This window comes from Manduca sexta, chromosome 6 (assembly GCF_014839805.1).
Source record: "Manduca sexta isolate Smith_Timp_Sample1 chromosome 6, JHU_Msex_v1.0, whole genome shotgun sequence".
Classification (NCBI taxonomy): Eukaryota; Metazoa; Arthropoda; class Insecta; order Lepidoptera; family Sphingidae; genus Manduca; species Manduca sexta.
The window spans coordinates 11510194-11538062 of record NC_051120.1 but is presented as its reverse complement, the minus strand read 5'-3'; the positions used below and the strand labels follow the sequence as shown (position 1 = coordinate 11538062).

Genomic DNA, 27869 nt, shown 5'->3' with positions numbered 1-27869 from the left:
CATTCAGTTGTTTCAGCTTTTACCTCTTGTTTCCGCGGAGAAAGTGCCTTATGACTACCGCCCAGCTTTCGTGGGGGGCGACTGAGCGGTTATGTTGGGGTCACCGTGCCTTACGACCCGGCGTTACGCCGCCGGGATTCGATGTAAACCTTCGGACGACCGCCGGGCCGAGTCCCTAACCTATATACAACGCACGGCATACCAACTAAAACTCCGCGGTGGCCCTCTTCGGCGCATTAGGGACGACTGCGGGCTTCCTCTGACGGAAATGTCCAAGTCTACATCCACAGCCGCCCCTGCTGCTTTTACCTCTAACAACATACAAATATCCAAATTTTCTCAAATTTTCGCATTTATAATTGTTTTTAAAAAAAACACAAATCAAGTTTATTTTTTAATTCGTTCAATAACAAAGACTTACACTGACCTCTAGCATCAGGTTAGATTTTCATGGAATTATTTTTATTCCTCGAAAAAATTGCATACACAGTAATAAACTGTATTCAGTATTTACTAGACCCAGTTAGGCTCACGGGATGCTAGTGAAATAAAACAAAAATTACAAACATCAGTTTATTAAGAACAGGAATGTACAGAAACACACATACAATATATACACGACAAACTACTTGTAGAGAATACAAGAAAATGCTTCTTATTAATATCATAGATAAAGTATAATGTCACGCAACAAAGCAAGGAAATTCCTTTTTTTTTATTGAATTAATAATATTTGGCAAAGTTGTGACGTTAAGCCGCTGGAAAAGTTATGTTTGAGAGCAGTTTTATAAAAACTTTACAAAGAGATATTGTAATGAAACACATAATATAGTAACAAGTCAATCAATATTGTAGTTAATATACTCAAATAGAAACTGCTAAACCTTTAGGTATTTCTATATTAACCTGAAATAATGAAAAAGATACTGTAGTGTTTTTTTTTCTGGAACCTTAGAAAAAATCTTTTACTTTGTATAATTATATCGTTAATTTGATTTGTAATAACTTTGAACCTTATTACAGAAATATTAATGAAGGTATAATGGTAAAATAAATATATTTAGGGATTGAATTTTTTTTACTATATTGCATGAAGAAAAATACTATTCTTTTGTTTTATGACATAAGACATAGACATTTAAAATAAAATTTACAATACAAAATATCAAACGCAAGTACAAGAGATCCTATAAGTACTAAATATATTTAACATTCAAATAAAAATCAACAATCACATTATAACCTATACTTATATGCAATAACCACACTATATATTAAGCATTATTTTTTTATTAAATTTCCATATTTCTTACGCAATGTTGGAAATTAGAATGAAATTACGTTTAAATAAAAAAAAATAAAGTTATATTTTATTTAATTAAAAATGGCTCACACATTCACTCCAATCAGAGAAATTCAAATGACATAAGTATTTTTCGTTTATTATTTTTAAGTAATAAAATTGAAGTTACTTATTATTGGTAATATTTTTTTAATACTTATACAATTAAAAGTGAAGGCTTTTTAACACATTACAATTTCTTTTACAAAATTCTCAATTCAAATTATTAAATAAGACGTTTTTATCACAATTTATAATATCCTCAACTCGAAAAAAGATTTTTTTGCTACACAGATTTTTGTTTTTTTTTTATTCCGACATTTGCATTTTTGTTTAAAAGGGAACTTCGATTTAAATGCAACAATTAAATCACTTTTCATACATTACAATGATTCATAAGAATATAATTGAGCCCCGGCTACTCCGAGCAAGTTACTAACCCCGTTATAAAAAAAGCTACATCGGAAACCTAAAAAACAGACGCGAAGACCCAATTTTTGATAACACACTTGAGTAAGTATGTCAAAGATGATTTTTTTTTAGGTTACGTGTATTTTTTCCGGGAACAAGATTTAATGCTAAAATGCACGATCTCCGAATACAATTATTAAGTTTATAATTTTACAATTTTTAATATGATGCCATTATAACTTACTTTCACTTGAAAAACATCACCTATTTACCGAAATCAATTTTTATATTGTAATTCTAAATAAATCACACTTTCTTAATTTTTTCTGAGGAAAGTACATAGTTCCTCATGAACAAATAATAATGTGTTTCTAACCAAATAAACTAGTAACCGAGTTAACATTATGTAAATAAAAAAATACGAGACGATTTTTCATAAAAAAAAAAACAAACCAAATGTTTATTTCAAATCCTTTTAAATAGGAAAAATATTAATCATTTGGAATATATAGAAAAAAAATATTAACACCCATGTTCACAAACAATACCATGAGAACTCACAGTGTGCCTCAACGGAATAGTGTCGGCAACTTCATAGTTTTCTTTGGCTTTGTTTACTTTGATTATCTGACAGCCAACTGAACTAAAGTTGTAGATCCATATTACGCAATAAAAGTCCTATGTCTTCGCACTGCAAATGCTGTAATGTCGAAGGCATTTAACACAGATTTACTACCACAGCATGGCTTCATACTAGCTAAGTATCGTTTGTGAATACGAGTCTGAAACAGTAATTCAACTTTTACAAACGGGGTTAGTGTTCCAATCAGATGGTGCGTTGTATCCTGCCTTGCTCTACTTGAGGTCCACGTCATCAGCTAACAAGTCTTCGCATTCCTTCTCCCACTTATCGTCTCCCGTCTTTTCCGCCACTACTTCGTATTCTTTCAGCTCTGCTTCCAACTCTTTCTCCCATTGCTCTGTAAATGTTTCAACATCTAGTTAAATAAAATATTATGGTGCCTTAATTAAGTACTTTTGTCAAATGTATAGAAAATCCATTTCTTATTTTTTTTTATTTTGTATATTAAAATTATTTAAAGACCTAATCGAAAAACTTTGTAGTCTTTATATTGTCACTAATTTTTAGATCCATTTTTAATTTTTTTACTCAATTTTAAATCAATATGAAGAAACATAGATCTTAGCTCTATAGGTTGTCTTTATTTTTAAAACACAATTGGTTAAATAACAACACGAATAATATTTTAGAATAATATAATTATTTCAATTAATAATAACTAACTATAAATGCCAATTTTCATTTTTTTTAACTACATGTCATAATCCACTAGACATTGTTTCAAGTTGACAATAAAAATTACATTTAAACTATTCAACTGTCGCTAGAAGATATCGGGAACATGAAAGGGAAGTAGACAAAATAAATGTATCATAGAAAATGCATCAGGAATCTATTGCACCAAAAAATAAACTTGTCGATAAACTCACTAATATTATTGCTATTGTTATTTGAAATGAACCGGGGGACAACGTTCTAGGCCTGTTATCACTCGTCATACCAACATACTTGAGTACCTAAATAATTATACATGAGATAATATTTTTCTATATTTCTACACAACTTTAACACGTGAATTTGCATCAGATTATTAATAATTGATCCTAACTCTAACATCGGACGTAGATAGCGGCGCACGAGAAACAAAAAAGTTTGTTGGGCTGGTGTATTAGTGGCAAAGGTTCATGCGCCGCCATATGCGTTCGGTTTAAATGTAAAATTACAAAAGAAAAAAGGGGGAAGAGTTGTGTTGTCAGTTAATATATTTCCCAAAGGTCGAAACACGGCAGTTATTATGGATTTATAATTGACTGTCACCCATAAGTGATATGTCGCGGCTGATACATAGCGGATATTCTAAAAAAAATGGAAAAAATCGTTGGAAGCTTTACAAAAGTGGTGAAGACAGAAAAAAGTTTTTTTTTATACAACATTTTTTTTTTTCAAATAATCTGACAACACAAGTATATATACAACAGTAGTTTCAACATTGCTACGCGAAAATACGAAAGCGTTTAAATAACGACCAACTTTGAGAAATACAAGCGGACAGTCAAAAGAATACATAGCACAGACAAAAGCGATGTAATCGAAGCGAAATTTAATAAACATGTAGCAATGTCAAAACCGATACTTACGATACACGCTACTGAGCCAAATATTGAACTGTGTATTATCGGCTATAATCTTACATTCATTACTTATACATATGTAACATTTAGACATTAAATTGTTTTTTTTTTTCATTGAGAAATGTTTTTTTTATTTCGTTCAACTTTCGGTCTGTAAATCAATAGCTTCTAAAGACAAGAAACAAAAAAATATTTTTTTCATCTTTTTTTTTAGTCTGATTATATTTTTTTATGTTTTTTTTTTGTTCATTCTACTTACTGTCCGATAAGGAGATAAGAAAAAACCTATTTTTTTATGCTATTGACGTAAAGACCGAGCACTATAAAGGTGAGAATACAACAGGTTATACAAATAAATACACGAATATATACATTTACATAGTCCTACACAGAAGGACAAGAAAGCTATATTGTCGTTATAACATTCATTATATATACTTGATAACAACAAGAATATGTTATGATAAAGATATGAGTGAAGTATGACAGATATAGACTTGAGAAAAAAATGTAAACAGCTATAAATTCTATAAGTAACAACGGTTGACAATTAATTCAGGGTCAACATTCATTTATTGACATAATAATGCCATTTTTTGGACGTCCAAAGACTTGAAAAACTATGGAGACTTCTTCAACCAATTATTAAAATATATTTTTAAACGCTTTAATGTTTACCTGTAGAGTTTGAAGTTAATAAAATAGTCCCGTTAAGTACGGAATAGATACTTATTGAAAATAGATATCGCCAAGAAAGAAGGTAATGTTTTCTAAACGTTATATTTATATTTTTAGAGTCAACAAATCTAACTGTTCATGTGCGTATTATCTAACATCTCCCATTCTAATTATGGCATTATTTTATCAAGTCAATTTTGTAAAACAATGTTTTTACCATGACACTCAATGGCATAACACGTTCCGTTTTACGCAAGCCAATTATCAATAAAGCGACAGTTCTGCGCGAGGACCATTTTTTCTTTTGTAAATAAAAAGTTTTATATATTTTTTTGCAATTTAATTTAATAAATGCAGAATTAAAATAATTTGCACAGATAGATTATTTTTTATGCGATTAAATGGGCATTTTTTTGCTTTAGCTGTCATTGTAGGAAAAAAAATGAATTTCGCACAGAACTGAGTAAATGGTGTTATTTTATAGATAGCTGATGCTCCTCGGGTGTCCGTGCGTCTTGCTTAAGCTGCATTCCAGGGAAAATTCAAAATATACTTTTAATGTTTATGTAGTCAATTACAGTTCTAACCTTTGGGGGAAAATTATTTACATATTTTTTATAGTATTTACATCATTACGAATTCTCAAAATTAATTTTAATTGCGTTATTCCAAAACTTCTAATAATTATATAAATTCGAATTAATACACATTAATAATACATTGTTATTTAAAAAAGTATCTTTTGTCACCAATAAAAATACGATATTTTTTTAAATCAGGTGTAAAAATATTTTAATATTGTGATATTAAGTACATACATATAAGATGCGAGTACACATATTTGCACATACATAGGGCATGCAATATGTCGCGTTATATTCCTCAAAGTTGGTTGTATTTGTTGTTGAGTATCACATCGATGTAAAATATATGTGACACATTATGAATGAATGAAGTAAAAAAGGTGTACAAAATATATATCAACCTCCTTTATTGTGAAACGCAGTAATCCAATCAATTATATGTATTATTCACACATTATGAAAAAGTAGTAAATAACTATCGGCAGGCCTTTTTTTGACACTTCTTTTTTTGTGGGCATGCTAATTCTCGAAAGTGGTAAGTCCATAATGTTTTGTACCCGTCCCTTCTTGTATTTTTTACTAGTAAATTTTTCGATATACTTGAAATTTCCTTTGGAGGCACTGAGTGCCCCGCGTGCCCACACAGAAAAGCCCTGACTATCAGTATCTTAAAATGAATAGTTCCATTATCGATAAAATCATATTTTTCCCTCATTCAAATCCCCATAAAACATTATCGATGATTTTATAAAATATTTGCAAAAAGCTGCATAATAAAACAAAAGAGGTGGGATATAAATAAAAAAAAAATCTTACCGTCGTCATTGTCTCTATCGACTTTCAACGACTTTATACGTTTCTTCACGTCATCGATACATTCCTGCGACGATTTCTCGTTAGCTATAAGATTCTCGCTCGCAGACTTATCGGAGTCTTGAAGGATAAACATAAAAAAAAAAACAAAATAAAAACAACTGAAAACCAGGTGAATATGGAAGAAATGATAAATATGAGGATATTGTTTTTTTTTATCTATCGCCTTTTTTTTTCTAAAAAAAACACACCTAAAACCTTCAGTCACAGACTCTGACGTATACTACTCCTATTTTGTCTTGAAAAAATTACAAATCCTCTCAAGGGGCTATCGGTTAATGATAAGTAGTGGGATGCAATGTAATAATATGTTATGTAGTACATCTGTGGCGGATCGAGAAACAAATAACGGGGCTAGGGTGTACAAGTAATTTTTTATTAGTGTTTAAAAACCCGTCTAACAAAATTATAATAGATTATGAGTAATTTCGTTTTCAAGGTATTAACTAACCCGGAGCAAACTTTTAGAACATAGTGTTTTACTTTTATACTTTTGCTTTCCACCTGGTTACTTCCCACTAGGATAACTAATTAAAAACTTCAAAACCCCCAAAAAAAACTAATTAGGAACATTACACTCCCCAATGGTATTTCTAGACGCGCTAGTGGTATGATATGGCGGTATGTGTATTCGTACCCTGCGAGTCGTCGGCGCTGGTCTGGCGGCTGGCGGCGGCGTCCGCCTCGTTGGCCTGGCAGATCAGCGACAGGCGGTAGAAATAGTTCCGCCAGAAGTTCTCCTCCGTGATGCTGGAAATGCAAAAAATATTTTTTATCATGATGCCACGAATTTTCTGATAAGTTCAGTGAGTCTTGCAATAGGTCATTTAATTTCTATCATAATTTGATGCACCTCGGTAATCGACTGCTCTCTGTAGAGCTCAAAAGTCAAATGTATAGCCAATAAAGTTAGACGCTAAGCACGTAGGCGTGTCATGTCTCACTGTCTGTAAATTAATGTCCTACAGGCAGATTTATAAGCCAATGGTCTCACTGAAGATAATCAAACAGGATCAGGCGAGATGAAAGTATCAAAGCAGACGCCTCGACCCTGCCTTAGTATCACTGCCATTTTTTTCAATCTTCCCTCTTCTATCTTTCTATATATAAAGGTATACATACACTTTTGGCACGAGATCGAAGCGCATCTTCTCGAGGTTGGGATCCTCGGCCATGATGGCGACGGCCACCGGGTACATCTTGTCGTAGTCGAAGTCGAACTCCACGCCTGCTGGCGGCGCGCGGACGAAGTTCCGCCGGTCCTGACAAACAAGAGACATTTACAAATGACGTGATAGAAAATATTCAGGAAAAAAAACTTTTTAGTTTTTATTGCTTTGAATGACGAGAAGAGCTTGCGGTTCGCCTGATGGTAAGCGATACGACCGCCCATAAACAATAGAAACACCATCCAACACCTTGAATTACAAAGTTTTATTTGGTATTCCATTGCGCTGGCCATCCTGAGACGTGGGGTGTTAAATCTTATTATGTCCAGTTACACTGGCTACAATGCCAAAATGTAAACATATATCATCATTGAAACTAATTCCTTTGTTGAGACCTGACGAATTTCATTATTACGATTTTTTATACAACTAAATGAGAAGATGGATCTTCCGTTTACCCGGTAACCACTATTGCTACTGCTTTAATTACATCCGGTTTCGGAACAGACCGGCATGTCTCGACCAACGAGTGAAAATCATCCATATTCCATACTCTACTTTGACGCAACTCTCTTTACCATCAGACACTTTTAAACTATTTAACACAAAGCACTCACGGTGGAGAGCGACAGGCACTCCTCCTTGAGCGCTGGTTCGTTGTGTGCGCCGATCCACGGCGGTACGGCGGAGGCCCCACCGCGGCCTTCCTGGCCCTTGATGAAGGCGTCCTGCTCACGGTTGAACTCGCCAAGGATGCTCTGCAACAAACAGTGACTTTATGAGTAAACTGTTACAGTTACATTTACATTACACGGTATATAAAGTTTACTATAAATGGTAGAGGCATAAGGACTACCATTGTCTTAGAGAAAACTGTCATTAATTAACAGCTCACTAATAGGGGGGTGTTTCCTTCTTAATCCTTGTTTCAGATTATTTTAAAGCCGGCAGCACATTTATGTTTCATCTATAGAGGTAAAAAACAGATGACCGACTTGATATACCGATTTAGACTTATAAATAAATAGTTACAATTTGATAGTAATCTTTTTTATATTTGCTACGTACAGAGTTTATCGTAGTTCACCAACTGGTTATCAGTTTCTTTTCTTCTTGACCCTTTCACCTCAACCGTATTATAAAAACAATTCGTTAAATCTCGATAACGCTGACTCCCAAGATTATGGTTAAATTGTACTTTGTGAAATAGCTAAACAAGAGGATTAAAAATTATGATGAAATTATACATTAGCATGCAAACTTTCACATATATATATACATAAGAATATTTTAGGTCTAAATGTTAAAGCTTGTAAAAAGGATATAAAATTCACACACCAAAAAAGGCATTATGTTGTCCTTGTATGTATTTGGAATAAGTTTGACACACATATAGGCAATGCCATGGGTTACAAAGGCTACTTTTGAACCCAGTAGCATGTTATTGTAAAATTTTATTTGTTTCTGATACGACAAAATGACTTCAATACTTCTCAAAATAAGGGTTGTAAAGTGCAAGAAAGAAATCAATTAGCGAGAAACGTTATTACCTTTGGGTTAAGAGATCATAACTACTGTTCATGTGTCAATCGCTATCTCAAGAATGTCAAATAAATTCACACGTGTTTCTTTTATTTACAAATGAATTTAAGTTTATTATAGAGTTATTATATTTATCTATTGACTTAGAAGAGTATGATTAACATTCTGATAGCGATAAATGCCACACTAGCGTAGATGACAAACACACGCCAATATTGGTTGGGCGGAGATGCACAAGTGACGAAACAATCGTCAAATAGAGAATTGAGATTACAATAAATAGGTAAAGCTATGTTGCAAAGTTTGTCTAAATTAAAACCAGGTAATCGTTTGTGTTTATATTTCTTGAGTCGAGATTTACCGAAAGTCCTCATTCGTATTTCAGCAACAAACTATTGAATTATTGGTTCTTTTATCACTTCTAACCAGATGACCCGTTTACTTTATTGGTCGATCTTTAGCTATAAATAATATTACATAATAACCAACCTCGCAACACGCGACCATAATATAAACACGAAGCTAAAATAAATAAAACATAAAATGATAACATCACTTGGAATTATCTCAACAACGCTCTTAGTTGTTATTACGATTCCAAACGTGAAACACTTGAAAGACAAATCAAAATTCTACACTAATGAATCTCTTCAAATAAAAATGGAATAAAAAAGCAATTCGGAGAACCAAATCGAAAGAAATATTGCTGAAATGGAAAGTAATATAGACATTCTTGCTAATGCTACAGGAGAATTTGGCAGATGGCAAATATTGCTAACTGTGGCAATGACGTTACCTGTCAGAATGACTGCTGTGTGGAACCACATGGCAATCATATTCCTGGCACAAAAGACCCAGTTCATGTGCATTAATGGCGTAGAGGATGCACAAAACGAAACGTGTTATACTGACTGCAAGCAGTATGGTTACCACACGGATTTTGATAACACCATCATATCCCAGTGGGATTTAGTGTGTAGTAGAGCTTGGTTGGCGAATTTCAATCAAACTATTACAATGTTGGGTGTGTTAGTGGGAAGTGTTGTGTTCGGATTTTTCGCTGACAGGCAAGTAAAATTTTAATTCCTTACAATTATAAAACAAAGCCTCCGCCGTGTCTGTCTGTAAGAACGCGATAAACTTAAAAACTACCGAATGGGTTTCGACAAAATTTGGTAAGGAGATAGTTTAAGACTGTAGAAAGAACATAGCCATAGGCTTTTTATCCCGGCTTTTTATACAGCAACGATTTAATCTCGGAAAAACTGTTTTAGGCTGCATTAATTTTAAAACTAGTTCAATAAAACAATCAAGAATTAAATAAAAAGCAATTCTATTGCAGACGCGGCCGCCGCCCAACTCTTCTGACAGCATGCACTCTCCAACTCATAGCTGGCTTTGCGGCCCCCTATTGCCCCGATTACTGGTCATTCACCACCACTCGCTTTTTCACCGGAGCTGCCACTGCAGGCACGATGCTAACCGCCTTCACCCTCATGATGGAGATGACTGGCCAGCAAAAACGAGAGCTTATGAGCTGTCTCTGTGCGTTACCTCTCACCATTGGAGAGATGATTATGCCAGCGTTCGCATACTACTTAAGATCTTGGGACAAATTCAGTATGGGTATAGCTGTGCCGAATGTTGTGTTTCTGGTGTTTTTCTTTCTAGTACCAGAATCTCCGAAGTGGTTGATATCAGTTGGAAGGCTCGACGAGGCGGCTGCTGTGATGGAGAAAGTGGCAAAATGGTAAGCATTGTTTATTGTTGGCTTTTTAAGCCAAAAACGACCCCCCTACAAAGTTGCTTCTAGCGTTGTTCTAGCCTAATACATTAGGTAGACAATTCCCTCAACGTAATCAGCAAAATCCACAGAAGTAAGTCAATTATGACGTCAGCTATTTTGCATAATCTAGCTCCTATCTAAAACAAAAACTAATAGTCACTGAGCATGTACTAAACCAGAATATAGTCAGATTATGAACTGACAAAACTAGACCGGTCCCAAAGGATTTGAGTAAATTAGTTCACATGTTCGGCTTACATTTGCATTTTATTCATAAACCCGGAGTTGATAAATGAGTCCCAATGTTACTAAGCGTACTAAACGGCGGCAAAATGTAAAATAGATGGAAATGAACGTTGATAATGAAAAATAAACGTTTGGGTTTTAACTATCGTTCAGAACGAGTCGATTAACCTAGTTGGTTACGCTGATTCATCCAATTTTAATCCTTTTGATGCTATTATTAAGGATACAAATGTGTCTGGATGTGTTTTAAAGATGGCAAACTGGACTAGTAAGGCAACCAAATGAAACGTCGACCAATAAGGCGTTGTATTCCTCGAAGATCTCGTCATAACGAGACAATAACTGCTCATATTCAAATATGTTACGGTTTCTTCCGCAGTCTTTAAAAGAACAAGATAAATTTTAAAATACTTATGTGTAATCTCTATATCAACATCATTTTCAGGAACCGTCGACCTCCACAAAACATGATAGAAATAGTAAACAAGATAGCTCATGAAAGTACCACTGATAAACCAAAAGAGAAAGCGTCATTTTTAGACCTAATGAGGCCGAACTTGAGGACTAAGAATCTGTGCTCCTGCATCACTTGGTTTATCTTGGGGATGAGTTTTTATGGAAGTAACCAGTACATAGGACAGACCAGTTCGAACCCGTTTGCTAGCATTTCGCTCGCTGGAGTTTTACAGGTAAGAAACCTAAAAATAATTTTAATAGTTTGTTCTATTAACATTTTGAGGTAAATATAGAGACGTGAGAAAGTTAGATAATACTGACATCAAAGCTAGTCTAAATCTCAACAGATCTATAATGTATCTTGGAATTATAGAAATCTATTCATTGCCACAACCATTTCAATTTAATACAACCGGTCTTAGCACTATCTCCAAACTCAACTTAAATACTACTTGAACTACAACACCAAAAATCACAAACCCAGACTGTCCCACTTCTGCAACATCTAAATACAAAACAGAAAACAAAGCACAATTACGAGTAAGACCTAACATCCCCTTTAAACATCTAGTTAACGGTATTTCAATAACATCACGTACATTCGTTACATTGGGACAAGTTTTAATGGCCGTTGGAGCCGAGCGAAACAGAACTTTGCCTTTTGTGAGTGGCAGGAAGCATGTCACACACCGACGATGTTTCGAAAAGGCTATTATGTAGTTGCGAAGGTTTATACGGACTGAATTGGGTCCAAGTGATATCTATACCTTCCTCTATAATGTTCAGTAGAACTTTGTCGTTTGTATGTGAATTTTCACCGATCGGTGTAATAACATTGCTACTGTCGATTTTAGTTTAGAGGAGGTACACTGGCGGGTATGAGGGAGAAATAATATGAATACTATCCCTGTATTATATTGTCCTTCCCGCTGCTCAACACGGGTCTCCTGTAATGAGGATAGGTTTAGTCCATCACGCTGGTCTAATGCGGATTGGAAGACTTCACATACCTTGGAAATTCTTTTTTAAGAATTCTCATATATATATGTATGTAGCTTTCATCACGATGTTTTCTTAACTTATAAAGTGCAAGATAATTGATTGTAGACACGTAACTTCGAGTAAGGGGTGTGTGACTCAGATTTTGAACCTGCAGACATCCATCACAGCTGACCGTTCTATACCCAACTAGCAGCAATACAGATTGTCTATATCAATTCTTTATGATAAACATGTGTGGTTTTGTTTATGTTTTCTCCAGATTCCAGGTGTATTCCTGAGCGGTTATCTTTGCAAGCGCTTCGGACGCCGCATCACCCTGATCACCTTCCTTCTCGTCTGCGGCGTCAGTAACAGCCTTCTGTCAGTGCCTGACGAATACTTTTATCTAAAACTGGTGGTTGGGTCGGTTGGAGTTAGCAGTGCGAGCGGGGCGTTCGCTGCCATGTAAGATTAGATCTTATAATAATATATGTAAAGTGAATTTTAAATCGATATTTGTCACAATTTATTAACGGGCAGGTTGGTTGGTGGTAAAAACATAAATGCCCATAGTACGGACACAATCGAAAAGTTAATTTAAAAAAATAAAAATGTACTGGATGGCTAATAAGTTTGTCATTATAATTTATTAAATGTTACGTGTGGAAAATGTTGATGTGATCAATAAAAAAAAATTAAGAAGGTTGATGAATTTCGAACAGGCGACCCCTACTCTTAATAAATATCGTTTAATTTCCAGGTACATGTACACGACTGAACTATTTCCCACTGTTGCCCGTAACATGGCCATGGGAGTCTCCTCTACGGCTTCCAGGATCGGCTCTATAATAGCGCCGTTCGTCGCCGGCGCGAGCGTCGCAGGCGGATGAGTGCCACCAACGATCTTCGGCTTTGTACCTATCCTCGCAGCTGTTGCTTGCTACTGCCTACCAGAGACTAAGGGAGTGACGTTGAGCGACCATGTGGAGAAATGAGCTAGATTCATCGTTATGACAGAATTTTTGGGAACTGAAGAAGTAAATAGTACCGTTAATGGTTAAGCAGATGCTTGTGTAACATGGAGTGGTGATGGCTGGTTTCCACTGATCAAGTATCGGACCAGCCCTTTGCCTATCTTCCATGAAAAACTATGATTGAAACCATATACCTGGCAATTCAGGTTAGTGTTATGCAAAAATGTATCCTATGTTAAGGTTACCTAAATAAATTTTCCAAATGTAATATTACTATGTTGGAATCAAACCGTAATGTCTTGTTTCTTAACTATTCGCCTGCAGCACAACAGTAGTTGTCGGCTAACATTTTAATAGTATAGCCTGACCAGGAAAATAAAAAACCTGATTTTTGGCGCCACCTTTGCTTTTTCGTTTTAAAATTACGTTGCCAGTAAATGAAACTAGTACCATATTTCGCCACATCATGGCGAGTTTTTCATTTTCTCGGTCAAGCTATAATTAACATTTCCTTGTGTAATTATACTCATTAAGAAAAGGAAATGTAACTTAAAAATTCCAAAGATTATAGCAAAATACCAAAATTAAACACGTGTAAACAAATATTAAAGTTTGATTGATGACGTACGGAACCAATTATGTTACATTAAAGATCTATAATCTCACGCAAATGTTATTAAGGTTTTAATGATCTTTTAGTGAAGTAATAAAAGCGACCGTCCATTTTCTTGCATTAATTCTTTTGAGCACTTTAACTCAATTGGATTAAGAAACATTTTTATACAAGTTAATAAAGATACGAAAAAGCCAGTAAGGGCTACCCATAAACAATAGCAACATCACTCAGAACTTTGAAAAACGTATTACGGGCCGCTAGGCCGGCATAATTGAGTCGACTGGCGATGTCGTGGACTCATTGTGCTCATTTCTGGAATGAAAGTGAGTTTTTGTGTAGACTCTACATGCCAATCACTAGACTATTAACAACATACAGCAGCATTTATAACTCAATATCTACAGTAGTTACTTACAATCTATGTACTTAGGCCCCCTTAGAATATCTCAAAAAACCTCGACTCATAAATCGATATAGTTCAATGTATGTTTCTGATTGATCGTCATACCAATGTTATGGTATGATTCTGCTGGTGGTAGGATATATTTTATATCCGCTCGGATAGCGACCACCGTACACAAGGTGTTATCTGCCATAGTGGCCCAAGTGCGGCGCGTTCGGGGATCAGCCTGTGTATATCCGATTCCAACAGGCCAGTATAATTGTGTCCACTGACAAAGGGTAATCATCTCTCGTCAGTCGACTTACTCTTGGACCTCACTCCACTTACCATTAGATGTAGTGGGGTCACTTTGCCGTACACATATAAAAAATACCAATGCGCCAATCACGTGTTAGTGTCTCAACCTATCACAATAAAACGACACGGAGTCGTGTCGTGTTTTTAGACACCTTCTAAGCAAGTAGACTTTTTTCAGAAACCACTAAAAATTTCGCATTAATATAGAAAGAAGAAAGAACATACATTTAATGCGGTAACTCATACTAAACATAAATTATAAGTATTAATAGTAATTATACCTAATTATAGTAATTTAAAATAAAAGGAAAAAAATATAAATACAAAAATAAGAAACTAAAGCCTAACAGGTATAACAGACAATGTGTACCGTACCTACTGAACAGTTGTGTAAATATTAATAAGGCTTAGGAGCTTCTTTATTCCATTACCATTAATAATAATATCAGCCCTGTATTATATACTTGCCCACTGCTGAGCATGGGCCTCCTCTACTACTGAGAGGGATTAGGCCTTAGTCCACCACGCTGGCCTAGTGCGGGTTGGTAAACTTCACACACTTTCGAAATTCCTATAGAGAACTTCTCAGATGTGCAGGTTTCCTCACGATGTTTTTCCTTCACCGTTAATGCGAACGATAAATTCACAAAGAATACACACATGATTTTTAGAAAAGTCAGAGGTGTGTGCCCTTGGGATTTGAACCTGCAGACATTCGTCTTGGCAGTCCGTTCCACACCCAACTAGGCTATCGCCGCCCATTACCATTACCATTACTTTAATATAATTTATCTACCAGTTGTAAAGGCGTTGTAACCCTTTTTCTTCTCAAAAGCTACGTTACAAAAGCATCCTAAAAACCTGAGGCGCAAAACTAAATTTCGTGTACTTTACCCGTACTAAAACATCATTAGAAAACCTAAATAGAACACATTTTTACACAAGATTTTCCGCATCACCCTTAAAGTAGGGTTGTCAAACATTACCTAATAGATTTTAAAATTTTATCGCGTTGATATAAAATGATAACCTAAAATAGGAACATTTCACTTCAAATAATAATTTAAATACGGAAATACAGGAGAGTCTGCAAATAAAGACCTGATTTAGAAATAAACAGGCAAAAACTTTTACATCGCTTGCTTTACATAAGCCATTTATTATTATCAGCCTCCAAAAAGGTTTATTCTTAGAACTGTTTTGAAAACCGACCAACTATCTTCACCTACAAACCTCGTTATGAAACCTGCTATTTGAATTGGCCACAATGATTTTGAAACCGAAACAAAATATTCCAAATTGTGCTCGGAATACAAGTCTTAAATAAATATCTTAATTTAAACTTGACAACCCTACTGTAAGGGGTGCCGGAGCGCCCGTCCTTATTTAATAAACCTCTCCTTTAATATCACTACGAGGAACTCTCGGTATCTTTATTAAGGTTTAAAAGCAACTTTTTTTTCACGACGTGTTTTAAACCGAGCCCCGCATTTCAGTGCCTTTCAGCGTCGTCTCCTTTGAAACGCCTTCCTTTTAGAACTTGCCTTTTATCGCGGTTCCGTCCGTGTTATAAAGTTTATTGGTGGTCTGGGGAATTTTATTTTCTGGCGTAAAAACTCCATGTTTTATTTGAAATGTATATTATGTGCTAGACGTTGTGCGAACTGTTATTTCTATTTGAACAAGACTGGCATGAAATGGCAGCTCTGCTGTATATTAAAAACTTAACACTAAAAGTATCCCACACGTTACTGTTGAAGGTATTTTTATAAAAATAGACTACGTATTCTCTTCATCTAACATACGCTTGTTTCATTCCAATGTGGGGTCGATGCAAGATACAAGAAAACGTATTCTCCTTAGCTTTACGCCCAACTGCAGTGCTACATAATATACTTACATCACACTCACGTTTTACTTTCCTTTCGATAACTTAAAACTCAACTCATACTCACAAACCATTTATACACACACACACACACACATGACACACAGACACTTCAATACGTGTACCCTCATTCAACTACACGTATTATACACCCATACACTCAGACCCAAATTTAGTATAAAACCTTGCATTGATGTTTTGCACCTTATTTTATTATATTGCGTAACACGGTATGTAAATCGGTCGACTGCGATATAGGCCGTGCCTAGTGTAGGCACCGAGGTATAGTTTTTGTCTTATGATCTCAATTTACTATTACTAATATGTTACCACCTAAAAGTTATTTGTCTTAGTTCATAAGGAAACTTGTATTGTTGCTAAATTTGATAAATAAATAAATTTGGCATATCCAAACCCACTCAATCCGCATTAAACACAAACGAATCCCGCCGCACAATCATCCCTTTGAACTCGCCGCATTATCCCATGACCAATCACACGAGTCCATTCAGGAATAACCATTAAATCCCGTTATATACATATAATCCCGCATTAATCACTTCGGATCAAAATCGTGCGATACGTTACGTGTACTATCGCGAACATAAATTAATCGTCCGTTTGCACGATTCATTTATGTATACGATTGTACTTGTGACGTATGAAAATGAATTAATCAATTTGTAATTTTTAATTCAATCGAGTTAGGTTTATAGGTAACGTATTTTCCATAGGATTTATTGGCCGTTGTTCTAATGAAATATTTTTACGTATTGCTAAGCTCTCTCTCTCTCTCTAGTAGGTCGTTGCAATTTTTTTAAAAGTAACTAAGTAACGAAATAAAAAAATAACTCGTCTAAAGACAAACATCATGACCGCCCATAAACAGTAGCAGCATCAACCACAACTTTGAATTACTAAGTTGTATGTTACAGTGGACTGCGCTGGGCATGCTGGGACATACCCCAAAGGTACCTCTCATACTGCCTAATAACTCCATTAGCTAAAGCGCCTTTCAGTCCGGAACCCAACAGCGCTTCCACACTGCTGCTCGACGACATAAACATACAATACTGTTGTACCTACCCCTCCTCTCATACACTCATTCAATTGTACAAAAATGTATCCATAGTAATTCCATTCGAGCCTCTGAAGTATATTACACTTCATAGACAGACAGTGAGTAATCTCCCCGATATATACTGCTTATCTCGACCGATGTCCTGAGATCGATTCGGTATTGCAATCAGATAGTGTATCCCAGTTAATTCCCATGTTTCGAGGGGATTGTGTTTGTATTTTCGACGTCATATTTATACATAGGTATAAATTTTATTGGCGACATCGCTTGAGTCTTATGTCTCAAGTATTGTCGCGAAGTATTTGGTTTAAATGAAGGCTTTCCCCCTCAAAATGGCACACTATTATGTTTTAAAGCTACATTTAAAAAGTTACATTTCTATAATATGTTACCATAATGAGAATGCCACTAGAATAATTCACCCGCGCGTATCCTAAAGTACACATCGTTTTAATATGCATCCAACACCATGAGATACAAAATTTAATAAGAAACATTTTGACAGTAAACATTTTTCAAAAACACCTATAATTGGTTTTCAAACAAATGATTCGTAAACCTGCATTATTAGAAAGTTTTGTGTAACATTTACATGAGATATACACAGCTTGGACCAAACTTTAGTATCCTAAAACAATTATTTATCCCCAAATCCTTCACGATTTACCCAGCAATGCTTATAACAAGTCACACGGGACCAATTGGAAAGGGCTAGACCAAAATGGACGCCGATTTATATACCACTGCAGGGAACTATAAGTTTCAGATTATTTGCTATGAGTGGCTAAGGGTCCATATAACTCGATTCCTGATGACTTCTCTTTATATAGAAATTATCATCAGAACTATTTGCAGACTGCATTTATACATAGTAGTACCTATATGTTGGGTTCGCTTTTAGAAAATTTCAACTTTCGCCACTGTTAGTTATGGAAATTTACAAAGAGCGTCTGTAGTATAGTAACTGGATATTGCGCCTGCGCTTGCTTGCAGTTATAAATTTGCAAAGAGCTTATGTAGTATATTAACTGGCTGACGACTTCGCTTGCGTGCAATTATTTTCCCGCAATAGCTTCTCTGTGCACTTTTGCGATATAAAAATTACTTTACATTTCTAGAATTTGGTCTATGTGTTATATTTACCTCTCAGCTATCCATTTCTAGATTTAAATACTTCTAATAAACTTATTAACATTTTCACAAGCTGTTACATAATGTGTGATATTATTGAAACAGAAATTCATGGTAGTAACAAAAACATGTTTTATATAATTTAAATGAAAAATAAACTTAGCCATTATGAAAACAAAAATAACAAATCAAAGGGAAACTGAAAACAAAAGGCTTCCTTTAGTTGCTTTTTCCCTTTGAACACTTCCCAAAGAACTCTTACGAATGTTTTAAAATTTTCCTTTTTTCCTCGACACAGTTTTGGCTAGAAGGCTGAGAGTTAATTTTATGTTGGGTATGTTACAAGTTCAAATCCAAAAATCCCTACACAATGCACCAGGTATTTTTTATACTAGGACGGCAAACTTAGCTACTGCACTTGACAGAATCAGTATAGGGTTCAGATAGAGTCGACTGACGACAGATGATTTTCCCTCTCCAGTTCACAATACAGTGGAGAAATTTTTGCCTATCCGTACAATCTATACATGTTATAAAACAAAGTCCCAAAAAGCTGTATGTCTGTATGTGATCGATTTTCTCAACATCTACTAGCTGGGAAGGTCTACTTTCTATTCCGGGAACATATATAGAGGCACTTTTATCCCGGAAAACTCCTTCACGCGGGTGAAGCCACGAGCAAAAGCTAATAGAAAATAAACCTGCAGTCGATACCACGTAACGACAAGCGTCTCCACAGTTGTATGTACTTATTAATCTGAAATTATACCCACGAAGTTCTTCACGCGCGGCACACACACTCATAAAACTCTTGAAGCGCTTTCGACGATTGCTAGAGCTCTCATGTTGCCACCGAGTGTACATTTATATAGTAGTTATTAAAATGAATGCTAGTTTACATTTCAGAATTTAATTAATATGTATTTTAATTGTAGTACAAATTTTTATTTATTGTTTATTAAAATTCTTAAAATTTTACAACTAACACTACATAGTAATAATAATATCAGCCCTGTATTATATACTTGCCCACTGCTGAGCACGGGCCTCCTCTACTACTGAGAGGGATTAGGCCTTAGTCCACCACGCTGGCCCAGTGCGGATTGGTAGACTTCACACACCTTCGAAATTCCTACAGAGAACTTCTCAGATGTGCAGGTTTCCTCACGATGTTTTCCTTCACCGTTAAAGCGAACGATAAATTCACAAAGAATACACACATGATTTTAGAAAAGTCAGAGGTGTGTGCCCTTGGGATTTGAACCTGCGGACATTCGTCTCGGCAGTCCGTTCCACACCCAACTAGGCTATCGCCGCTTGTTAGTACACTACATAGTATATAACTTTAATTCTGGAAGTACGAAATTTCGCAAACGAGTTCCTTACATGGCAAAGATAAATGAGGCTAGGAGAGTTTATTTTACGTCTCTTAAAGAGGTTAAATTGCAACAGAGACATAGTATGACAGAGTATTTTTTTATTGCTGTGAATGACGAATCGAGCTTGCCGTTCGCATGATGGTAAGCGATACGACCACCTATAAACAGTAGAAACACCATCGAACACCTTGAAATACAAAATATTGTTTGGTATTCCACTGCGCTCGGCATCCTGAGACGTCAGATGTTAAGTCTCATTATGCCCAGTAGTTACACTGGAACACAACAATGTCTACACACTGTTGCTTGGCGCCAGAAATAGACATTGCGATGGTACCTACCCAGGCGGACTCGCACATATGCGAGGCCTACTACCAGTAGAGTATATCATATTCGAATACTTAAATAAATCGATAGTTTATCACATCGATAACTTAGTGTATATAATCGTCACTAAATGGAACGGATGGTGGCTCGGTTAAATGACGGATATTGAACATCCGGCGGGCATGTGCAGCACGGCCGGACATACATCGTACGGACGTGAAAGCAAAATGCTGTTACAGCCTTCAATTAAACAAACTTAAGGACTCCAATAGAGAGAACATAGTATTCACTGCGAATATTTTTTTTTATTTTGTTCTATCCATTTTCAGTTTAATTTCAATTTTGTTTTAATTAATATTTTAACAGACGTACACAGTTAGGGGCTATTTAAGTAGTAATACTTAAACAGTAATACTTAAGTAGTAATACTTACGTAAGTAACGCAATTTTTGAAGATTTTTGACACCCCCACCCGCCCATGTAACGCGCCGTAACGTTTTCTTTTACGCCCCCGCCCCCCCTCAAAAAGTTATGTAACTAAAATTACATTTTTTTTCGCAAAGTACTGGAAAATCGCTAAAATACGTATGTTTTTTTTTTAAATAAAAAATCCAATGTATCATAACGCGTTGTACGAACCCCCCCTCTAGCGCCTGTAACGTTTTACAAGACCCCCCTCCCCTCCCCTCCAAATTGCGTTACGTAATACTTGAACGGCACTTATATAGACATAAATATTCCAACAAATCGATTTTTTATAGTCATATGGATACATATAAAAGCTTAAACCTCTATTGAAATAAATCAAATTTCCGGAAATTATTATAGACATTGTAAAATATGTGGAAGCTTGTTATCAACACATCTGTAATGAAAGAAAAACAGTCCATACCAGTGCCAGGCTATCATACCATCCAACAACTCATGAACACCATTTTTATACTTTATTTTAAACACAATAAAAACTATTATCCACCGCTTTCACAAACATTCACATAGAATTCAGTTTGTCGCGCACAAACGAACTCTAGGCACAAAGCGACCAACATTGCCTGTACAATACAACATCCAACTTTACTCGGTGTGTATCTCTAATGTTTTATTCATTTTTGCACGTGAAAATAGAGATAAGTGTGTAGAACATTTATCATACACCTAAAGGACAGTTAGTATAATCAGCCCGCACTAGACTAATGTGGGAGGCAGGTGTAATACCTTTCAGTAGTAAAAAGAAGGCAGTAGGTATACAATACACGGCTGACGTTATTAATTTTATTACACGAGTCTACCTCTGAAGGTGTAGACTGTAGGTATAGGTTCTCAATCATCTTGTTATTATCTGTACTAATTGAGCACTAATACACAAATATACTGTATCTACTGGACATAATAAGACTTAACATCTCAGGATGGCGAGCGCAGTGGAATACCAAACAATACTTTATTCAAGGTGTTGGATGGTGTTTTTACTGCTATACGGCACCGTATCGCAGACCATCAGGCGAACGGCAAGCACGTCTCGTCATTCAAAGCAATGAAAAAAAAATGTAGAACGGCTGCTCGCTCTCGAGAAGAATTCCCCAAATCTTATTCAGAACATTTCACATCTCCAATAAGTATCATTTTTCGACGATCATCAGAGTAATAACAATCAGAATGAGCCAACGTCAATACTCAGTGGGAAGATATTGACAGACGCGGGCGGACATCTGCGTCCCACATCGTATGTGGAACACATCCACCCCCCCAGATATGGGGCACACACCCTACCCTGGCGCTGTCATGTCTGATTTACCCCGTCGTATTTTTTCACATTTCCATTACTTTAAGCGCAACGTCTCTGTGTTCATTTGATATTTTACTTCAGAGTTTTGTTTGAAAACAGATTTCTGATCTACTTGTCTAATTCTACCTAGTCTTGCCATAAATATTGTAATAAAGAAAAAAGAAAATTGTTAACTGCAAATAACATTTATTACTTTTACAGTGTGTCAGTTTAATACATAAATATAAAACAATTAAAAATATAAAAAGCTTATTCGAAGTGGTCTCCATTGGCTGCAATACAGTCCTTTAAACGATGAGGCCAGTTATCAATAGAAGCACGCACTCTTTCCATGGGAAAATTCTTCACTGCCAATCGTATAGATTGTTTTAGGGACTCAAATTATCATGGCGTTTAGAGCAAGCTGTACTCTCTAAAACTGACCACAAATCATAATCCAGCGGATTAAGATCGGGACTAGACGACGGCCAGTCTTCAGCTCTGATGAAGTCCGAAACGTTCGATTCCAACCAAGACTGCGTGGACCGAGCTTTATGACCCGGCGCCGAGTCTTGCTGGAAGGACCATACTTGGTTATTGAACATGGTGATGTTAAGGGGCTTAACTACCTTCTCAAGAATGGTATCTTGATACACTTGTGCCGATGTTTTGATACCTTTTCACAAAAATATGGCTCAGTCACTCCTTCATAGCTAACACCCCACCAAACCATCACTGAAGTCGGATAATGTCCACGTTGCACTCTGTCGACTAATTGGGAAGCTTCCTTAGAGCTTTGAGCATAAATACGGTCATTTTGTTTGTTAAAATGTTGCTCAATTGTAAAAATTTTCTCATCCGTAAACAAAATTTTTCTGTGACCTCCCTTTGCGTACCGCTTCAGTAGTTGTTTCGATTTTACCACCCTATTCTTCTTTAAATTATCAGTTAAGAAATGGCCAGTGCGTCTCTTATAGGCTGCAAGTCCTAAGTCATCTTTTAAAATACGCGACATGGTTCTAGGTGCTATCTTCATTTCCCGAGATAAAATCTTTTGCTTTCGGACAGGATTTCTTCGAATTCTTTCCCTTACTGCTTTGACCACCTTTTTCGTACGAACACTACGTGGACGGCCAGATCTTTTCTGTCACAAACAGAGGAGGTCTCATTGTACCTATTAATAGCCCGGTACACAAACATTTTACTAATACCAAGTGTATGGAGAGTTTTAAAAATTGCATTTGGCTCCATACCTACTTTGTGTAATGCTATCACAGCGATTCGGTTCTCTTTATCACCCCACACCATTTTAATATCGCAAAATATTTTACAATGTATTGGCGCCAAAATGAGAAAACACAATGAACAATCGTATAAAAATGACAGATTCGAAATTCAAATGTAATATTTTTTTATAATTAAGTGTAACAGTATTTATGGCCAGACTAAGTATATACAAAAGGCAAGCCTTGCAAACTAGGTGTAACTATTTAACAAGGTAGTTTTTGGAAGACATGTAATTAAAAATCGGATTGTTAAACTTTATTTCTAATAAACAGCAATATGTTATTTACCAGGTTGAAAGTATTTTTCAGTGTCAATAATTATTGAGCTTTTTTTGACTAAAAATATCTTAGAATCAAAACCGCTATTCAAAGCTTTCTAATTCAAAACGACGTCATTGCCTTTTATAAGCATTTATTGTACCACTTTACCGGCTTTTTTTCTATGCTTTAAAAAACACACTGAAAAATTACAGTCACTTTATAAAACACGTAAATAGGTCTCTTATCTGCATGCAGCTACAACAGCGTGTGTAATTAAATAAATCAATATCCACAAACAACATGCCAACGTGGCTTCCATTCTATAGGAACTGTGTCAGGCCAACCGCAGCGGAATGCATTGTTCAAACGTCGATGCGAATGGTTTGTCAAGATATTATTTCTGAAAGATTAGGCAGAGATGCAAGAAGGGCTTTTTGGCTTGTGTGTTCTATCCCATGAATAGGTGGCGAGCCTATGGGGACACAAATTTCAAAGTCCAGGCTGATATTAAGCAGAAAAACCAAATCTCACATTGCTCGACCCACGAACAAACCCAAACCCTTCCTCAAAGGCCACCAAAAGCCCTTCACATAAAGACCTAAAAGACCCCGTCTAACACAGCTAGATCTAAAAAAAGATATAAAAAATCCCACGCTAAAGAGAAATGCTCTCTGGGCAAGCTGTCAGAGCGTTCCAATTAAAATGACAGGTGGGGTGCCGTCCCAGACAACGGTAAGAAATGACGGCAATTACTGCGCCCCCGCACGGCGTGTCGGGCGGTAGGGGGGTGCGGGGGGGTTGCTTAGACTTTAGTATTAGTTGGCTCTGTATACATTTGATCTGAGCTAAAATGAAAAATTCTGTTGCAATTTATTTCAGATGAGATACATTTTAACGTAGGGATAATGTTAGAAATTCACTCATAAAGAAATAGAAGGCATCGTTTTAGGACCGAAAAGTTTATATCTAGCCACCTTTCACTTATCTCTATTGTATTACTGAATACACTAATAGGGCCTTAAAATACTCATAATAACCAACAAATTATTAAGGTACCAAACACCTTACAACATTCTCCAACACACCATTCAAAAGTTTCACAACATTTCAAAAGTACCCCAAACGTTCCAGTTTCCACTACAAGTGTAATTAAAATGTTATTTAGCGACACGACACTTAACAAATGGGAGTACACACCCTTGTTATATTAGCGGAATGATTCAGCGTTGCAGCACAAAGGAGTAGGAGAAGGGGTAGAATTGGCGCTCGCCCAAAACGAGCCTCGAACTGAACGCGTTACGTAACCAGTAACGTATCAGTTAACGTTTCAACGACTCCGCATCTTAGTTGCAAATTACTATCAAGCTGTTCAACAGTTAAACTGCATCGATGCGAAACAAAATTAACTTCGCAATTGAGAGTTCCTCAATGACCTAGTTCTGTTTAAGAGTACCGATGGAGGAAACGAATCTCATTTAAGAAAGTCGCCAGTTTAATTAATGAGAGACAATGTCTCGCGGGAAGAACTTTGTGCAGTACGTAGTATGCAATATATAACTCTTAATGACTTTGGTAACGCTAGGCACCCTTGGCGACTTGGTCGGCTAAAACTTACGCTTACTGATTTTTTGTCGCGGTTTGTCAACAAATTGAGTGCTGTGAATATGTACCAGAGTTAGCACATCATATTAACGCGACAGAGGGTGACAAATATCTACATCTGTTAGGTATCTACATATACCTAAAATATATTTTTCCAAGAAGGGGTGTGCAGAGGCGCAACCAGGGCACCCACTTTTCGCCAAGTATGTTCCGTCCCATGGTGAGATAGCAGGCGAGCCTATCGCCATATTGGGCATAAATTCCAGACTCCGGGCTGATACTGAGCAGAAAACCCAAATATCACTTTACCCGATCTGGGATCCGTCTCTCACCATCAAATGTTCAAAATACTTCTGGTTACGTTTACACTTGTTTCCATAATCCACAATCTATATCAGTCATCACAAACTTCGAATCAAAATCTTCAGTTAGCGTTATATAACTGCATAATTAAAATAGAACCGCAACACAAATAGGCTCCTATATAAATCTCGCAAGCTATAATTATTACACATTTTAACAGACCATCAACATTTCCACGCGGGTGAAAAAGCTGTGAGCGTCCCAGTATATCACAATTATGGAGGGTGAAATTAATACAAACGAGCCACGGGAGGCGTAGGGTTGTCAGGCATCCGGAAAAATACCTACGAACTTTGTGAAGCTTTTTGAACGATTGGTGAGTTCATTTATACTATATACGGCTTGTCGGATTTTGGTGTTATTATTTTCCAATATACAATCTCAGTCTCAAACCGGGCTCGAAAGCCCGTTTACTGGTACTTTTGTATTTTTATTTTAAAACGTACGTTTAATTAAAAGTCACAAACTTTCAGTCCTTTTTTTATACTTAGCTATCAATCCGGCTTGCCGTTGTGCCCTGATAACCCTACAGAAGGCCGCCGACGGCCTCGCGCAACTACGCTGCTTTCACCACATTATCAACGCAATTCCGACAATTTAATTATGATTCACTAAAATTTTACGTTGGAAAATATGTGTACCAGTATCTAGCTATGAAAGGTTGCCACTTTGTTTTGCATGAAACGTGAAATATGTATAAAGTTATTAAATGAGGTATAGCGAAATAGCGTCGAAATTCTTGCATATTCTAGTTGCTTTGAGTAGAAAATACTGAACCATTTTCTGCAAAATTTACTGTATTTCTTCATCACGGTGAAACTACTATTTCTATATAATATATTTGAAAGTTTGTGGAGCACTATCAACAACTCAATCGAACTTAACGTTTATTGCTGCATCCTTTGATGGGCTACAACTTCTCTGAATCATCAACAAGCATCAGACTAATAATATGATGTACATCAAACCACGCATTCTTTATTATAAGTTGGGGGAAAAGTATATCCAGCAATAGAACCTGTATGCTAACCAGTGGCGAAGCGTCCATACAACTCGATTCCTACCGGCTTCCCTTTCAGGTTTATTTACGTTTATCTTAGTTTTCTGTTAAATTGGCCGCGATATGGTAACAAAAGCATTTTTTTTTTGCCTCGGTTTTAAAAAATTTCACCCTTCGCCACTGACGCTAACAAAAAACAAGAGTAGTAACTGAAAGTGCGAATGATGGAATCACCAATAATAAATTTGCAGTAGCCTAACTAGCCAATTTTTAATTGCATTACAAAATGTAGAACAGATCAATACTTATACCAATACACCGTGTCATAACCTAATAACTACACGAAACCTTGTTATTCAAGATAAACAAGATTCTGCAATATGGCGCATGGAGCGTGCTCAAAGGAAATTGCAAGGCGTACGTAGACCACACCACCGACGTGTAACCATGTTACACGGGACGGAATAACACACCCGCACAGGAAACTAGATGCGGTGAACTGAGAATGCACTTCGACAGTGTTAGATAAACTAATGATGAACATTTGGACCGTGCGGAACATAAAATATATAGAATACGTTTACACATTAGTGGAAAATAATAAGATATTAACACAGATAATATAACATAACTTTGGGGTATTGACGCGCGTTAATACTTAAGGTGGACACGAAATCCAATAAGTGGACAAAAGTGTTTTATAAAACGGTATCCGTAGTATAATCATTCCTAAGCAATATGTATCTCAGCTTCTAAAATGAATACGTAATTGCAAAAGTTGATAATCCATCTGAAATATGAAAATTAAGACGCATTCAGAGCGCTATACTACTAAAAAGTAGTTACCGTACGACGTCACACGGCGCGGCGCAGGAAACTCTCTGGTTTAATTTAAATTGAGGCGTCAGCGATACGGCCTGGAATTGCGTTCTGCCTCTCTGCCCATATTTCATTTATTAAGGTGAAATTTCATATTAAGTGGCGCTTATCCGAGACTTAAAATTATGTTAACGGCTTTGTACAAAGCGTGGAATTAATTTAATATTGTTCAGACTTCAGTTACACAGTTCTCACATTGTAAAATGTTGACGATAAAATTCTTCTAGGAAATTGTACATTTTTCTCGGTTTTTCATGACCAAATTTTACCTTATATTATAACATTTGCTACACGGCAAATATTGTAATATAAGAACAAATTTTATGAAAGACAAG

At 36.0% G+C, this 27869-nt stretch overlaps 2 protein-coding genes across 2 annotated transcripts in view; one reads left to right on the top strand and one right to left on the bottom strand.

Annotated features, from left to right (window-relative positions):
- Window positions 1-559: 559 nt before the first annotated feature.
- Window positions 560-27869, bottom strand: part of LOC115444316 (synapse-associated protein of 47 kDa) — a gene marked incomplete in the record, with an annotated part of 71421 nt that continues 44111 nt past the window's right edge. The window contains 5 exon segments of the mRNA XM_037446604.1: window positions 560-2733; window positions 6046-6162; window positions 6740-6852; window positions 7225-7364; window positions 7889-8029. Coding sequence (XP_037302501.1) covers window positions 2609-2733; window positions 6046-6162; window positions 6740-6852; window positions 7225-7364; window positions 7889-8029 — 636 coding nt within the window.
- On the top strand, window positions 9200-13989 carry LOC115444315 (organic cation transporter protein-like). Its single transcript, XM_030170048.2, has 5 exons — window positions 9200-9880; window positions 10156-10563; window positions 11291-11534; window positions 12563-12747; window positions 13043-13989. The coding sequence occupies exons 1-5, from the start codon at window positions 9525-9527 to the stop codon at window positions 13170-13172; spliced, it is 1323 nt and encodes a 440-aa protein (XP_030025908.1). The 5' UTR covers window positions 9200-9524; the 3' UTR covers window positions 13173-13989.

Excerpts from the sequence above, each read along its gene's own strand:
- LOC115444315 (XM_030170048.2), top strand. The coding sequence starts at position 9,525 with ATGGAAAGTAATATAGACATTCTTGCTAATGCTACAGGAGAATTTGGC. Across the intron at positions 11,535-12,562 it reads CGCTCGCTGGAGTTTTACAG|ATTCCAGGTGTATTCCTGAG; the intron begins GTAAGAAACCTA and ends TGTTTTCTCCAG. Across the intron at positions 12,748-13,042 it reads AGCGGGGCGTTCGCTGCCAT|GTACATGTACACGACTGAAC; the intron begins GTAAGATTAGAT and ends TTTAATTTCCAG.